The sequence below is a fragment of the Blennius ocellaris genome (genome assembly GCF_963422515.1).
Source record: "Blennius ocellaris genome assembly, chromosome: 19".
Taxonomy (NCBI): domain Eukaryota; kingdom Metazoa; phylum Chordata; class Actinopteri; order Blenniiformes; family Blenniidae; genus Blennius; species Blennius ocellaris.
This window is the reverse complement of record NC_137668.1, coordinates 20,270,436-20,287,688: the sequence shown is the minus strand read 5'-3', so window position 1 is coordinate 20,287,688 and position 17,253 is coordinate 20,270,436. Positions and strand designations below refer to the sequence as shown.

Below are 17,253 nucleotides of genomic sequence, written 5' to 3'. Positions count from 1 at the left end.
CGGTACTTGAAGTGAGCTAGATAAAATCAAGCTGTTATCAAAGATGGGGGGGGAACACAAAAAACAACTCTGTTTGCTTCTAAATGCACACAAAGACAAAAAATGTGTGCAGAATATTAACAAAGTCTGAGAGTAAAGCCTATACAAAGAGCTGTCAGGCTTTCCATGTAAACAGCAAATATCTAGGGATTCCTGCAGATAAATTATACACAAACTACCCAAAGCTAATGTAAACCACAACTGCAAAGACTCAATATTGGGATTCGGCTTCAACACTGCAGGAGCAGAACAAATCAGAGCTTTGAGAGGATTTCTAAAAACAATTTGATGACATCACGGCGATGCTGGTGGCGGGAAGCAGCGCCTCACCTTTGAAGAAGACGAACTTGCCCTCGCTGTTCTCGTACACGGCGTCTATCTTGGGCGGGAGGCCCCTCCAGAAGACGCTGATGAGCATGGGGTATCCCGGCATCACGGAATTGTCTCTCACCCGCCAGAACCAGTGGTCCTGAGAGGAGAGCAAAACAAATGGTTAGAAAACAGAAACTTGGGGTGAAAATCATGGTTGACTTCAAAATAGGACAGTCTGTGTGGTCTCATTGACTGGATACAAAGATGAGTGAAGTCAAACTTGTTAAACCAACTGCTTAGTAAATTTGGGGTCGTTGAGGTTGTGACGAAATCCATGTGGTTGAATTGTTTGGTTTACCTTCAGTAGCTCAGATTTCAGTGGATTTCAGTGGGAAAATGTTAAAAATATCAATCAACTAAAAAGGTCTGAAGTTTTAAGTAGCGACCTAAAAGCTGTGAATATTGACTGCTAATGATCAATCTTATCAACTGTACACAACGACTAGCAATATCTCAAGAACTCTGCATACGTATTCTCAGTGTATATTCTTTTTTATCGAGTTGAAGTGCTGGTGCACACACACACACACACACACACACACACACACACACACACACACACACACACACACACACACACACACACACACACACACACACACACACACACACACACACACACACACACACACACACAGTCAGTGGTGATTTCTAATATCTGATGCAGGTCAATCCAGATCAGATCCTCATCGCTGATGGACACCGGGTGCGACTTGGACAACACGGATGCCTCTACCGACAGGCTTTCTCAAATTGCTTGAAAAGCATCCCTCGATCGCCGCTCCGCATGCAGGACAAGAAGAACATACTGGGAAAACCATCAAGGAACGGGGGCAGAGTGATAGCCAGGAGTTTTTACGAGAAGCCAAGAGGCTCCGATTTCCTCCGGGGTGGAAACGTGAGTTTGGCCAAGTGGAAGGTGTGTCTTTTTGATGTTGGATGAAACTTGATGACAGAGTGAGCAGGGGGGGGGGGGGGGGTGTAAAGCCAGCTGTGAAAGGCATTAGGGCTCGGAGAGATGTCCCACCCTTTGGCAATGGATGGCCATTTGCGCGTCCGGGCCAAAAAGCTCAACCTCGTAACGAGGGATGCAGAAACGGAGAGAGGGCAGACTACACATCATCACACCCAGCTTCATTCACAGTGAAAGCTAAATAAACAGGCCATTCATCAAACACTGTGCAGCTCTTTCTTTGTCTAATCCAATTGTTTCTCTGGGACTCTCCACCCTCCCCAGACTCTTCCTCCTCTCTCTCTTCATTTCCTCTCATCTCACGTTCCAATTTAACTTGTATTCCCCCACTCTTGCCCTATACATACGGCCTCCATAGATTGCTAATGTTCAGCATTTTCTCCTGAACACGACAAGGTCCTATAATTGAAAACAGATCAAACTGGGAAATCTGACCCCTTTGAATCCTTTTGACTTCAGAATATTTTCTTTCTGTCGTCCACCGCATTGTCCCACTCCCACTTTTAAAAGAACAACTTGAGAATAATTACAGGCCGAAAATAAACATCTAATTCTGCAGGTTTTCATCTTCAAGAAAAAGGTCCAGTGCAGGGTTTGTGATGTGTGCCCTGTAAGGCACATGAAAGTGCACTCAGGGCCTCGATTACTCTCTATAGGAATCTACGTGCTGCACTCTGCTTTCATAAACCGTCTCTACCAATAAGTTTTTGCCAGTGTCGAGGAAACTTTGTGGAGTGGAACGCAGGCTGCAGAAATTGCTCTGCCAGTGGCTGAATGGAGTGTTTTGGAAGCTCGAGATCGATACTGTACAACACTGGATGTAGTCCACACAGTGACCGAGCTGCTGAGTTAACAAAACAACAAAACTACTTTCAGCTTTAGAACAGATGCACAATGATAACTACTTAGTTTTTCATTAATATTTAAACAACAGGAATTTGTACGGACTGGTCATATATATATATATATATATATATAAGTTACATAGTTGAATTACACTGTTACAGCCACAGAGATGTCAAAAAAAGACACACAAAAAAAGAAAAATGACCACAAAGGCAAACAAACCACGAGCCAGGACAAAATCCTGATTGTGAGAAATCCCAGCATGACATGTGGAGACAATGAACTTTTCTTATTCTTAGGAGGAAGAAACCCCCCCCCCCCCCCTTTTTTTTTTTTTATCTATCGGGCTCAGGCCCAACTGTAACAATGAGGTCAAATGGAGAAGCTCGTCATCACTGACATGCGGGTCAGCCCCGGGTGAGCGTCTGCTGCAGCCGTCTGTGCGAGTGACGAGGTGAGAATACGTGAGACAAGGGTGTCGGGATGACAGAGGTGTTGACCTCTTTATATGACGCACGCACTCGAACGTGGGCGCAAATAATTCAGAGAGACAAGAATCCTCGTTGAAGACTCAAAATGTTCCGAATTTCTTTTCTTTTCACAAGAAGAAATAAGCTGAAGAACACCTGCTTTCCCAGTGTTTGAGTGAGTGTTTGTGGGCTTTTTTTCTTATGTGCCAACAGCCAACACACAGAGTGGAACAAAACTCAACTGCACGGAAATCACCGCAACTGTTGTAAATAATGAAGCATGACCTTGAAATGTGGTCACTGGCCCAAGCCTTCCATCTGCAGCTGTTTCTATTCCGCTGCTTTTCACTCCGATATGGCAGCATTCAAGCTTAACTTGTGCGGCAACATTTTCCTGTGAGCACAATGCATCGCAAGTTTATTTCTTTGGCCTTTAAAATCAGAGTAAAGCAAATGTAAAGGATCCTGTGTCTCCAGATCAACACCACAAATCTTTAAAATCAAGAGGAATATACCAAAGATTCTTGTTCAATGATGATTCAAACCAAAAAAAAAAAAACTCACAATATTGGACTTGACAAAACTAAACAATTGATAAAAAACTCAAGTGCCAATAAAAACAGTTCAAGTCTTGTTTTTTTTTTTTTTTTTACTTTCTTTTTCCTTCCAGCCCCTGGTGGAAAATGGCTCTAAGAAGAGTAGACAGCTCTTGGTCACTGTATTCCCATTAAAGGTTGGTGAGAATCAAAGTGCGACTCCTGAACAGCGAGGGTTCCTGCGGTGTCCCTGCTCTGTGTGTGCGCCCACATCAAGGAAGGGACTGTCATTTGTTAAGTGGTGAGCAAGGAGGGTGGTAGTTTCCTTTATTACAGTGTCTCATGCTGAGTGATAGGCGAAAGGCTGATGATGGAGGCTGGCCTGGGGGGGGGGGGGGGGATGTTGCCTCTTTGTTACAATCTGCATGTGGACGCTGTAAAAGATTGTGAAACTCAGCAAGATGCCCCTGAACTTTTCAACCAGGCTAACAAAGGATATAGCCATTCTTCTGTTCTTGTGTTTGTATAAATGTTGGCTTCAGAGAGAAATAAAAACACAAACGTGTTCTCATAATATATTATACTATTTTTTTCCATAATAAAATCACAAAGCTCAAGACAAAGTTGCAGAGAATGTTTTGGCGTAAATCCGCAAATCCAGGTTTGGATTTTCTGGTTCTGTAAACCCGAAAAGATAGCGGCGAGCCATACGCACGAAATCCAAACTCCAATAATAAAGTCTGAGACCCTGCATTCATATTTTACTATGTGCCGAGCCTGATGGGAAATGAATGAACACTTGGAAACTTTCTGTCTGGTTGCTGTCAGGCAGCGTGAGCATCACAGTTCGGTACATTTGCTGTGCAGATGGAGGTAGCGGCTCGCAATCAAGCCTTGGAAAGAGAGAGAAAAAAAAGAGGCTTTGTTCATATATGTGCACATGCATGCATGAGACAACGAACGCTCCTTAAAAGTCCAGCGGGACCCATATGGCTGGTGAGTTCATGGAAAGTTGAATGTGAAGTGACAGCCAGCGTAAAACCGGTTAACTTTCTGGTTTTGATGAGACGTTTACTGGTGACATTGGATCCAGGCGCTCATCCGTGAACCTTAACTGACCGTTCATCACCGCACCGGGGAGAAAAAATGAGCGACCGTAAAACAAGCACCATAACAAGCGTGACTCGTGGCCTGGCTTTTGTAGATTAACACGCCACGAATAAATCAGGCAACTCTCAGCGCTGTTGGGAATGTGAGGTAAGATTTAGTATTTTTTAGAATCTCACTGCAGACCCTAAAGTGGCTATTTAACAGCACTATATGCGGGAGGCAGGGATAAATTATAGGTCAGGTGCAATTTGTGACATTTCTTTTTGTAATAAGAGAACGAGAACACGGTGACCCTTTAAGTGCTGCGCTACAAATCAGAGAAATTGCATTCCTGATAGCATGAAGTTGCATGTGGAACTATTTTCCCAGCAGTCCTTTGACAAAGTGTTACGCTGCATTTAAAAAGTGGAACATTTAAAAAATGCCTCTGAATTCTGGTTTTACCCTTTTCTATTGCTAAACAATAACAATCCACAAAGACAAATGGATTCAGTGTCGCTTTATAGTGCAGGCACACATTTACCGACATCCTTCAGTCCATAAGCGAAATCGGAAATTCAAATGTGAATCATTGAGGGCAAAACAAGAACCTGTAGCCTCAAATATACTTTTCAAAGCTGGAAAAAAAAGAAGATTAAATAGGTTCCAGCATTTTGACAGAAGTAATAATCACAGTGGTGCCCTGGCTGACAGCTTTTGTGTAAACAACTATAATTGACTATCATACTTTGTCTTATTTGCGTTTCTCAAGAGCTTCCACGGACTCAGAGTCTGCGCTAAGCTGCCGGAAAATGACTCAAAAAGCCACGCTGAGTCATTCGTTTGTTATGTAAAAGCGCAAGAAAACACAACACGACACAATTTAACCACATGAAAACAATTTTGCTCCTTATAAACAACATCATTACTCCAGTGTATTTTACCAGATAAGCCTTGCTCTGAAGCAACCCCCCCCCCCGTTTACGTTGCTGGACCACCTGTGGAGCTCAGGGGCAGCAAGATTGCTGGGATCTCTGCTATAATGACTTGGCATTGGCCCGACTCCCGTTCTTCCAAAACAATCAAGTTGGGATGGTGAGTGCAGCCAAGCTGTGCGGGCCAAATGGACCTCCGGACCACAGTAACCGAGCAAGGAATCAATCACACAATCAAGCCGAGGAGAAATCACCTTTAAGAATGACAGTAACAAGCAACAAAGACTCTTAATAAAACCCATATGACATATAAAAGTACATAATAAATAACCCCCCCCCCCAACCTTTCCCTGTGAGTCTTCACTACAGCCAGACTACGGAGTAACATCGACATGCCCAATTGTTATTCCAGATAAACTGTTTTTCATCTACCAAGAGAAATGAAGGCGTGAACACAATATGTCGGTCCTCACAGAGAAAAATTGGCAAAAAAAAACACAAACGGAGAGTCAAGAAATATTAGGACCACCTGCTCTTCCTGTGAAAAACGCACTGACGGAGCGAATCCAAGTCAAACTGGCGATCGTTTATTGAGTTCCCTTCATGAAGCACGTCTGATTCGTGGGCCGGGGCGCAGATCGAGAGCGAGCAAATAATGCCGGTGGTCCTAATGATGTGAACGCCGGCGGATTTTACAGCTACTCTTACATGTGTTCCACAACAAATCACCGCCCTCCATCAGTCTTTCCTCTCCACTCCTCCGGATCTTCAGGAAAATGTGAGCCAGCTGGTGCTGGTGAAACATTCAAAAGCATCAGAAAGAAGTGGAAGGACGGCAGCAGAAAGCCAACTTCACATTGATGCCTATGCCCACTTAAGCCAAGTAATTACAGGTACTCCTACTTATGTATCACGCTGTCAGAAACTGCATCCAGCGTTCATAAAAAAAAAGAAAAAAAAGAAAAAAGAAAATCTGGCAAATAAAGCGGCTGCACTGGAGACTTGTGGTTGTATCCGTTACATGTCGGTTAGTTTTTGAGCACTTGCCACACGTCATGTTCTTCTCACCAACACTGTATGAGAAATTACAGGACAAACAGCCTCTCATAACGTCGAACCCCCTTCCTCCTGGGTTATTCATAACTTCATTGTAGTTCACATTTCATCTGCTTTTGGATTAAGAACTGATCCCGTCCTCACTTTGGGAATGAAGAATCCTTCTGCAGATTTCAAATAAACCCTGAGGAAAACAGTGCGAGGGTTGTGGCAAACTGATAAGAATTTGGCAGAACCCTTGTTTACAACAAGAGCACAGAACCATGCACCGTTAAAATAACAAGAAAAGACAAGTTTCATTGATTTTTAGATCTGGTTTTAGTTGGCCAACAGTGCAACTGCTCTCCTCTCCCTCAGGACCGTGATGCACCTGACCACACTTCATTCCAACACGACCACGGACACAGATTCAGTTTTAAAACCACCCGGCTGTGGGAAACATCTGAATCTGGCATGAAAAGAATCAGTGCTACAATTTATTTTCAGACTGACATTTCTTTTCACAGCCTCTCTCTCCTTGCCGGCTCCACTTCCTGAACTTGTAAAAAAAATAAAAAATAATGAGGTTTAGCTGATTGCTGAACATCCTTCTTGTCTGTGCGCCGCCTCTGTGGAAATCCCATGATCCTCATCACTTCACCAGACCAGGCCACCGCCTGGCGCTCCAGACGCCACGTGAACGAGAGACGCGGGCAGAATTTATGCTATTGTGACAAGCATATATTATTCCTCCTACTGAAATGACACTGTGTAGGCTCGCGGTCTAATTGCGGTTAAATGCCTCCACAGGTAGAGGCTCAGGCTCCAAGTCAGATTTGTTTAATGAAATCTAAACAAGCAGATTCGAAGAGAAGGATTTGGAGAACGGAGACAGAAAAGGGTTTTCCCCACAAAGTTCCACAAGCCTCTTATTTAACCAATGAATACTATCTATTTATATCCCCAGAAAATACAGTCACACTCATATGGAGCATTAGAGGCACTCTTTCTCCTTCCTGCGGAGAACACAGGACAGCTTTGTGTAGCCTCAAGGTTTTTCTCTGTTCCTTACTGGATGCTGCCAAGACCTTGCGCTCACAAGCTCAGGCCGAGGATAAAGACGTGTACGGAACTGAAAACCAGGCTGGGTGTATTGGAAGAAAGAGGCATGGTATTCCTTCCTTGCTAAATTATCCTCTTCCTCCAGGCCCTGTGTAACCGGGAAAGAGCTCCCTCGGACATAATCGTGTCTTTAATTAAGCAATGAAATAAACCAATTTCAAGATAACAGAACAGGTTTCACTGTGATCTGAACGCAGTGAGCGCAGTGTCAAACTTTGTCTCCCAAATAGTTCCAGCCAACTTTCCAACAGAGTCATTTACATTACATCCAAGTAGGGTTTTTTCTGCATTATAAACACAAGGCACATGATAACTATGAAGTCGATTTCATGAAAGGCTCCCTCCCTCTGTATATTTAGGTAATCCTACAAGCAATCCATTCGCCATTCAATCGATGTCAGCTCTCTCTCTCTCTCTCTCTCTCTACACTCGCAGATTTCAAACCGAAAGGGCTTTCATACTGAGCAGTAATAAGGAACGAGTTCTTCCTTTCAAGCATCTATAAGGTAATGAAGCTACATAGTATATAATAATAAATTTTATTCATACTACACTCAAGGTCACCTCACAAAGGTTAAAAACTAAATAAAATCAATGCAAGACAGGAAAAACAGGTACTATAATTAAAAAAGGTGAATATGCGTTAATAATGTGTGACACAGTATGCGATACTGGAAACAGGACCATGTTTTCTCTGCAGGCATGCAGAGCTGCTGCAAAGACTGATTGCTGTGCTTTACACACTGCAGGGATGTTCAAGCTGTGGGCAAAAAGGCAAAACACCTCCAGGCCTTAAAATGATGCTTCAAAACAAACTCAATGTGAAAATGGCCCCGGGTTTTATTTTTATAACGCTGCCTTATTCATTTACCTTGAAGACGAACATTTCCCTCCTCAGTATGGCCAGGGTGTTGAAGCCGCCATCGCAGATGTTGGGTTTAGCGTTGGGGTGTGACGGCCGGTCGCCAGGAGGCAGCCTTGGGGGTCGAGTCTGTCTGTCTGGCTTGCGGGGGTCCGAGGGTGGATGTGAGCGAGGAGGCGGCGCCGTGGGCAAAGGCTTGGTAGGCTGCGGGATCTTATCGGGAGGTCCTGGAAGAAGACGAGAAAACACATCTATGTTTCGCATCCAACTTCTTTTATAGGCAATTGCAATGAATCACACCTCATCACAATGAAAAGACACACAAGCGTACACACACACACACACACACACACACACACACACACACACACACACACACACACACACACACACACACACACACACACACACACACACACACACACACACACACCTTCTGTTGCAATCCATCTACAACCACACTGCACCTTCAGGCACAGCACTACTGCGCATACTGATGGTGATAACATGCTGATGAAGATTTGAAAGCTCCTGAAGCACAGTTAAGAGATAGCAAAAGTTATTACAGTTGTTCCCGAGGGAAGCATAAATGGGTGGAAGAGAAATCATGGAAACCCATCCAACAGTTGTGGAGACACAAAACCCCAGATGTGAGCTCGGAGACACAATCAGGAATTTGATCACAAACCTCTTCTTTAAAAAAATAAAAAAATAATATATATATATATATATATATATATATATATATATATATATATATATATATATATATATATATATATATATATATATATATATATATATATATATATTCTGTGTTCACGCTGGAGCACTAAGGACGAGAATCGAGGAGGGTCTCACAAGAGCTTATGCAAATCAATGCAAATCTGTTTGCGGGTGGAATCAGGTGAGTGACAACAAACCCGCAGACCCCAAACTCATGCCAGTAAGAAAGATGGAGCCAACAAAGGATGTCGGCAAGAAGATAAAAGCGTACGAACAAATCCGAAACAAGCCTTTTCCGATATATGGAAACAGTTGTTACTGATAAAGACGACAGAAAGCTGGACTTTGTTGTGATAGAAGTGGTACAAGTATTCCACACAGATCAGCTGCCACCTGTTTCTACTTCCCCGCATAAAGCGCTCGTTCCAAAGGATTTTGTTTGATCCATCTAGTTCAGTGATTTTAAACTGGAGGTTCACGACCCAAGAGTGGCTCGCCAGGCCGTTTTCAGTGGCTCAGGGTCGTTTGAATGATCTTTATTTGTTTCCAGATGCTAACTGAGCATGGCAAACGATGAGATACGAAATTCATCATGAGTGTGATGCAGGACAAAAAGATAATTTTGTTGTTTATCATTAAACATGTTTGTTTTCTACACAAATTGTAATTAAATGAATTTGTAACATCTTTTTTTGGCGCAGCATTAAGATTTGTAATGACCTATTGAAAGGTCCCTGTTAATTGCACCCTCGGGTTTGCATGGTAACCATCATAAATATAACACTACTGAATTCATTTTAAAGGATCAAACACAAACACTTTTCTTATCTTAGTAGCAAATACTGCCAGATGATTTCGTGGCTGTTGACTGGATTGAGAATCCTCAGTAATGTGTCCTGTACGAGGGTGAAGTGGTGAATTGTTTACTGGCTGTATCACACTTTTTGAACTCTTGAAATATATGGTCAAGAAAAACAACAATTATACAACTGGTGAAAGTAAGTTTTATTTTCCGTGGAGCTCTCACTTCAAGACGGGATGAGAATCTTTACAACAAGTAGATCCACTACAGCTCCTTATGGAGAGAAAGCAGTGAGGCGGTTCGGCCTTAGGATCCACCCCCGGGTGCCTTTTGTTGTACATCTACCAGGCACAGCCAACTTGGACAGAAACAAGAGGTCGACCAAGGTGAACCAGCTGGACTATATCTCCCACTTGGCTGAGAAACATCCCAGAAGAAGACAAGCTGGAGGAGAGTGAAGGGAGCAGAGATTGTCTGCTTCTTCTGATTTCCACTGCGACCCAGAGCGAACTGAGAGGCTGAGAAGATGAATGAAAAGGAACTTAAATCTTGACATGCTTGTTGCGCGAGGTGAAAATGATCAGTCATCAGAATTCACCCTCAGCGCAACCTTGGTAAATGTCTCTCTGGTGGTCTGGCAAAAAATGCATCCCTGAGACCAGGCTACAAATCCCTGAAACGAAGTGAAAGTACAGTAAATGGGGCAAATCGGATCCCCTTAATCCCCATATTTCATGCATTCCTAAATGTTTTGGCCCGGGTAGTGAGAAGATAAACTGGCTTCTGAAGATGATATTTCCAGATGAAACACTTTGCTTGATATCAATTAATGGCAGCCAAGGACTTTCCAACTCGCAGAAGAGCCAAACCGGGCAAAGCCAAATTTAGGCCTATTACCTCAAAGTGAAACATCATTTACACAAAAAAGAGATGTGGAGGGGAAAACTGTCACCAAGGCATCAAAGAGCAGAGAAAAAACCAGAGACAGATGAAAGAAGAGAGAAAAAAAAAAGCCAAACTGCTGTTAAGCAAAGTTCAAGGTACTCTGTTAATTAGCATAAAAACAGTCAAAAGCATTAAGGACACAACTAAACAACAATGTCAAGGCGGTGAGGGTAAAAATAAACGCTCGTCCAAAACAGAGGCCCAGACGTGCCTGGGTGTCATCTAACATTCATGAATTACAGGAGAGAGAGCACGCGAGCGGGGAGAGCGAGCGAGTGGGAGCGCGTGTATGAATAATTGAGAAAACGACAACGCATGAACAACACACTGTGTAACTGCGACGGTATGATGACTTTCCATGTGTTGATTGGGGCTCACAGATACAGGAGGAGACGAGTACATTATGAAAGAAGTAAACGTGACAAGCAATACCCGAGCCTGGTCCAGAAAAGTATTAATGAATAATGGCGGCGTGTATAAATAGCGATCCCGAACTGAATCGACACGCGACTGAAATGTGAGGATTAAGGCCGTGAATGAGCAAAACAATCTTTTCACTCGATGGGTCAATCTACAGTGAGCGGCCAGACTTAAGCAATGAAAGAGAGATAAACTGTCAAACTCGTTGAGGAATCAGACGATCGCGGGGATTAGGACTTCGCTGGGTCCACAAACACTGATCAGCGGTTCTACGCGAGAGAGATTCCATTCACTGACTGAATTAAATCCCCTGAAATATATCCCAGATTAGTGCAGCCAAAGCACTCGGCGGTTATGCAAGTGTGGGGAGATTCACAGTCAGATGGACTTGTAAACAAACAAATGTGAAGAGACACGCGGCCGTCAAGGTAAAGCTATGAATTTAATAGAAATCTATACATTTGAGCTGCTAATTTTACATCTGCGTCAGAGCTCCTCAGGAGGCTCCACGTGTTGGATTAGACCAATCAGCTCATTGCTCTGATTGGTACCCTTGAAACCAGAGGATATGGATCTAATCAGTGAACTCAGCTGCTGCAGTGACTCAGCTTTAATGGGCCATAGATGGAGGCCAGTAATCCATATAAAGAAGAAGGGCATCTGTGCAGCCAATATGATTAACCTTAATAACACGGACCACCCATGCAGCCATGAAATTACCTTCATATTCCCACTAAGTTTGCTCAGCTTGATGTATCCCAAAGAAATAGTGTTCAATTACATAAAAAAAAACGTAAAGAGGCGCTTTGACGACCCGATGGTGATGTTTTGACTGTCACTCAATAGTGGTGATAACAAACAGATCAGCCCCGACAGTGAACCCAAGATTAACTACTTCAACTTAAGTAATTTTCATGGTTAAATTAATTAAGTAAAAATGTCCTGAGCTTTGTGTACAGAGCAGGAAAAATTAAACTACAATTGAAATTAGCCACAAGCAAATAATTCCTCCTTTTGGATAAAAAGAGACCCATTTTGTGATCTGTTGCACTGATTGGTGTTCAACATGACTAAATCGGCCTCCAAGACTCATAATCAATACATCTTTTAGTGCTAATCGATCATTTATATGAGCGTTTTGATGTTTTTTTTTTTTATTTATTACTGAGTCTATATTAAGGTCGGGGATGAGTATTTAAGGTTGACCTTCACATTCGTGTACCAGTTTGTCATGGATGGTGTCATCTTAATTCGAGTCTTGTGTAAACAGGAATTCTACCATTTTCTTTACAAGGCGAGGAAGTCATTAGGTTGAGAACTGTCCACAGGGGATTCAAAGGAAAAACAATTACAGAGTACTAGACAGTAATTTCACATCTTTATGTTACATATGATCTCCATTCATTCTTGTTGAGTGCGTAAATTCCATTCATTTCCAAGGCAATAAATATCTGGAGCAGTAAACGGAGTTATTATTCATGTGAAGTCATTGTGTTTGTAAAGGGAATATAAATGATGGGAGTAATAAATGCGAACAGCAGGCGTTTCTTCCCCACAGCACTCAGACTGAACAGTATCCGAATACTGTAACCGTGAATTCATCCCACAACGTCACGCTCATCCGAACCGTCGGACGCCTTTGATTTTCAATGTATCTCACATACCTTGCTACCTTCACACGGAACTATGTCCCTCTTTATCTCAACGTTTCGCATCAGTGTTGCCATGAGGAAGGAGAAAAAAAAGGAGGCCACTTGCTGCAGGGAGAGGTGGGCGGGCGGGGGGGGGTGGGGTGTATTTGAGGCTTGTCTTGCCCTTTAACTTCTGCTACAAGAAAAAGGAGAGAAGAAGTAAAACACGAGAGGCATAAGGAAAGATTTGATCACTTGCCCGTGTCTGTCACTCCCAGAGGGGTGTACCCCGACCATGTAGGCAGATGGCAGGTTCGTGTGTGTGTGTGTGTGTGTGTGTGTGTACGAGTGTGTGTCAGGCCCGGGTCCTCTCAGCAGAGGGTGACTGCTACACAGCGCTGACAGCTGGAAGGGACAATACTGTTGGTGCCTAACCTACATGTCAAAGTGAGGTCGTGACGACGGCGTCAACATTCAGATTATACCCCCACCCAAAAAAAAAAAACCTCAGCAGCTTCTCCCCAGCAGACCAACCTCAGTGGAGCAACAGATTAAAAACACGACGAGGCTGAAGGTCTCAGCAAGAAGTGCAGAGTCTGTCGCCCCGATCGACAAATTCAGCTCAGCGAGTGTAAAAAAAAAAAAGAAGAAGACTATGCTGGCACTTATATAAATCCTTTACCGTCAAATTGAATTTCACACTTCCGCCCCAGAGCTGCATCAGCTTTGTGAGCAGACAAAGCACAGACTCATATCTGTCAACATAAAGTGTATGTCAAAGTGCAGAGCATCCTCTGATGATTTTCATTATATTTTTGAATATTGGCGCCAGGTTTTTATATATTTGTCTTTTCTCTAACTGGCGTAGAATGAACACATAACAATCCTTCAGTGAGAGGTGATGGAAGACATGTCAGCATGGAAGTGGCCAAACAAAAAATCCATTGTGCTGAGTTTGTAAAGTTTGTAAAACGGAGTCTGGTTAGCATGAGGTTGAGGACTTTCCTTCAGAAAGACAATAACTCGGCAACCAATAGGAAAACGGCAACAGAGCTGATGGTTAAAATGAAGAACACGAAGAAGCGAATTGGCTGAGGTGAAGCTTCACTTCCTTGCGACGGTTACGAGACACCATACTGAAACTCTGTCCTGAGAACATTGTGCCGACTCATTTTCGACTTCCTCGCTTGGAAAGCTTTAATGCCTGGCAGCCGTTAGCAGGTTGTTGGTTAGCTGGCAACGTCGGCCCTGCTTTGCCGACGAGCCTTTCCAGTAACCGTTTCAGCAAGCGTCTGCAACCACACATTTCATAACAACAGGCGCATACTCATCACGGTGCTTTTCATGTGGTGTGCCAGTGTTTGGGGAGTTTCTGAGTTACTGTGCATTGAAATGAAGTCAAGAGGCCTTACCGTAAATCTTCTGGATTCCCAACAGGTCATCCATGGGCAGTTTGAAGTTGTCCGTATCCATGTACTGGTAAAACGGAGCCATGATGGCCGTGGGGTCATTGGAGTGTTCGAGGCCCAACGCGTGGCCGAGCTCGTGGACCGCCACCAGGAACAAGTCGTTACCTAAAAGCACAGAGCCAGAGGAATTAGAGGAGAAGAAGCGGTGCTGTCAGTGCCGTCGTGTTCATCGCGAGCGTTTGATGCATTTCACAGGCAAACACAGACAGATGCAAAACAGACCAATGCGTTACACCGAAACACGTCTGCACACACGCACTCGGACATCTACGGGCACACGCTCCTCCTTCGCGGACCACAGAAAACCCCACGCTCTGTAATTAGTACTCGAGCCGTGGTAAGCCGATGACTACGCCGAGTTGACCTTTTGACTCAAAAGCCTTACGTGGCCACCAGCCAAGCCCCGAATTCAATCCACCGCTGTATTAGAGCGAGATATTTGGGATTTAAAGCCGCCTGTCTTCGTCCCAGTCAAACTCCTTGACTTACGTCACTGGCAAACAAAACAACAGCAACCGCTCCTCCTCAGCTTCTCCTCTCATGTTTTGCCAAGATGCCGAACGTGACCCATAAAAGAAGCTCATCCTCATACAATTAGGGTTAGGCTGCCACGTCTTCTATTATTTATACGGCTGCCCAGGATGTCTGAGGGAAGCTAATAAACTGATTCTACTGACCCACATCTAACGCCTCAAAATGTTATTCTTATACTTCAAAGAGATTCTTTTTTTCCTCCCTCTCTGGAATGAAAAGTTGCCGTTTTGGGAACTTTAATGACACTTAGTAGCATTGAAATGGACGTCGGCATCGAGCCGGACAAAAGCAAGAGCTCGCATTTTGCATTTTTTACTTTCAAGGTCGCCCCTTTGAAGCTCTCCCCACTGCTATCTCCCTCCGGTTGTACCTTTCTCCCTTTTTCTTATCACACCAAGACTCGTCTCAGGAATGGAAAAGAGCATCACTTATTCATTGGAATTCCTACTAAAGTGAGGCACTTATCTGCTGCAAATCTGTCACATGAATAACGCATCAGCAGATAGAGACGGCGATTCAGATAGCTCCGGAGCAGATACAGTGCCATACTTGAGAATTTACAGTCCAGGCTACCACTGAGAAATGGCTTAATTGGGACCTTGTGGATGATATTTGGCTGTATAAATGTCAGCGGGTCTTTATAGGCTCGAGGTTAAGGCCTGCACTGCGTGGGATTCCATTAACATGCAGGATTTTTGCAGAAAAAGCTCCGCGTTGCAGCCAAAGTCTTCCAATGAAAACAGAGTGCTTGTAAAAGTGGGCGAAACCCTGAAATTGAGGCCGAATTTATGCATGCTTGTAATACTGAACAAGTGTCTGGATATGTGGCTTTAAGCAAATTAAAAGAGGCAGAAAGGAGATAACGAGAGGGGACAGGTACAACTCAGCGGTTTAGTTATGGTACAACAGCGAGGCTAAAGCTAAAGGAAACGAAATCCTTTTGATTTCTATACTGTCCAAGACACTTTTTCTTAAAGTTGCATGTAATCGATTGCTGAATTCTTACTAAAATTCATATCCATGCAAAAGTTTTAGTTTAAAAAAAAAAAAAACGCCATGACAAATCACTGTTTAGCAAACTGCTGCATCCCTCTGGAGAAGTGGAAAAAGGACAAAATCATTCTTTGTTCTCTTATTAAATAGTAAGAACTGGTTTCTGACTTAACTGAATGTCTTAACACACACCAATGGTTGAGGCCACTGGAAGCAAGTAGCGGTTCAACGTCGTGCGAAAAGACGCCTGCTGTGGCTGCTAATGAGTCAATGCATTAGCTGAGAGGAAAAGAACTCATTTAGAAGAAGGTGTTTCTACACTATAACCAGCCCCAGACACTCGAAAGACTTGAAACCCCAGACTTGAAAGCATAACCGACCAAGCATTGTACTTTCCTCCATTCAGTGGGCTGTGCACCCTGGATCTGTCTCCTAGATTTTCCCCATCTGCAACAGTTAACAGTGATGAGAGGATCTGAGACATCTGAAGGGGGACCTCCAACTTTTTGTGCTTGGAGGTGTGCCAACTCAGCTTGTTTGTGGTTACCTCAGTCGAGATGATTTTTCGTGGCTTGTAGTATTTTGAATCCTGACTGTATAAAAGTTGTAATAATATCAAATTGTGGAGTAGTGGTTGGCATCGTCACCTCATAACGACACCTTACGCTGTACGATTCTGGGCTTGGTGGCATTTCTGTGTGGAATTTGCATGTTCTCATTTGACAATTCTGGTTTTATATCCTGCAGTTTGAGATTAATTGGTTAATTGAAAACTTGCCTGAATTTGTGGATGTATGTGAGTGACGGTCTGTTCTGCCTTGTGGTGAGCTGGTTGTACAAAGCTGTACCATAGACTTTTCCTCATAATCACCATTTTGAACATGGATGGATACATACAAATACATTAATATTAAAATTTGTCATTTTATCAACAAATGTATTTTGGGTATATTTGTCAAGGAAGACTCTCAGGTGGTTGCAGACGAGGGAATAAGTTGGATGAGGGATTGCTGAGTAGCCATAATCAAAATTGGTGAAGTTGCTGAACCTTTAAATACACTGCATATTCTTAACTACCTCATGTATTACAGTCCTTCATCACTCAGCTGTCTGTGGCTTGAAAAAAATAAGTGTTTTAAGGCTTTATATTACTGCAATGTGAGCACATCAGAGCTGTACGGTTATTACTTGTGATACCACAGACGCTTCAGGTCATGTCAGCTGCTCCGGTCAAACGGATGCCTGTCTGCGTCTTTTCCCCGTCTGACTCAGTCCCTCTGTTTACAGTCAGCCTCTCGGCCCGCGGGGTTCGTCTGAGGTCAGCGTCGTCACTTTGTTTCTGTCTGCTTATGCAAGTCATGTTGCGATTGATGGGGATGTCCCGTCAGCCCCCCGGGGGCCGCAAACAAAGCCGAGGCCGTCTGTACCGTCTGGCTAATTATCGGCTCGAAAGG

At 43.5% G+C, this 17,253-nt stretch overlaps 1 protein-coding gene across 1 annotated transcript in view; it reads right to left on the bottom strand.

The window, feature by feature from the left end:
* mmp16a (matrix metallopeptidase 16a (membrane-inserted)) overlaps positions 1-17,253 on the bottom strand; it is a 70,543-nt gene that overhangs the window by 10,585 nt on the left and 42,705 nt on the right. The window contains exons 5-7 of the mRNA XM_080514897.1: positions 14,216-14,377; positions 8,289-8,506; positions 370-508 (exon numbers count right to left, since the gene is read on the bottom strand). Of these exons, the coding sequence (XP_080371023.1) occupies positions 370-508; positions 8,289-8,506; positions 14,216-14,377 (519 nt within the window). The remainder of the gene's footprint in view (positions 1-369; positions 509-8,288; positions 8,507-14,215; positions 14,378-17,253) is intronic.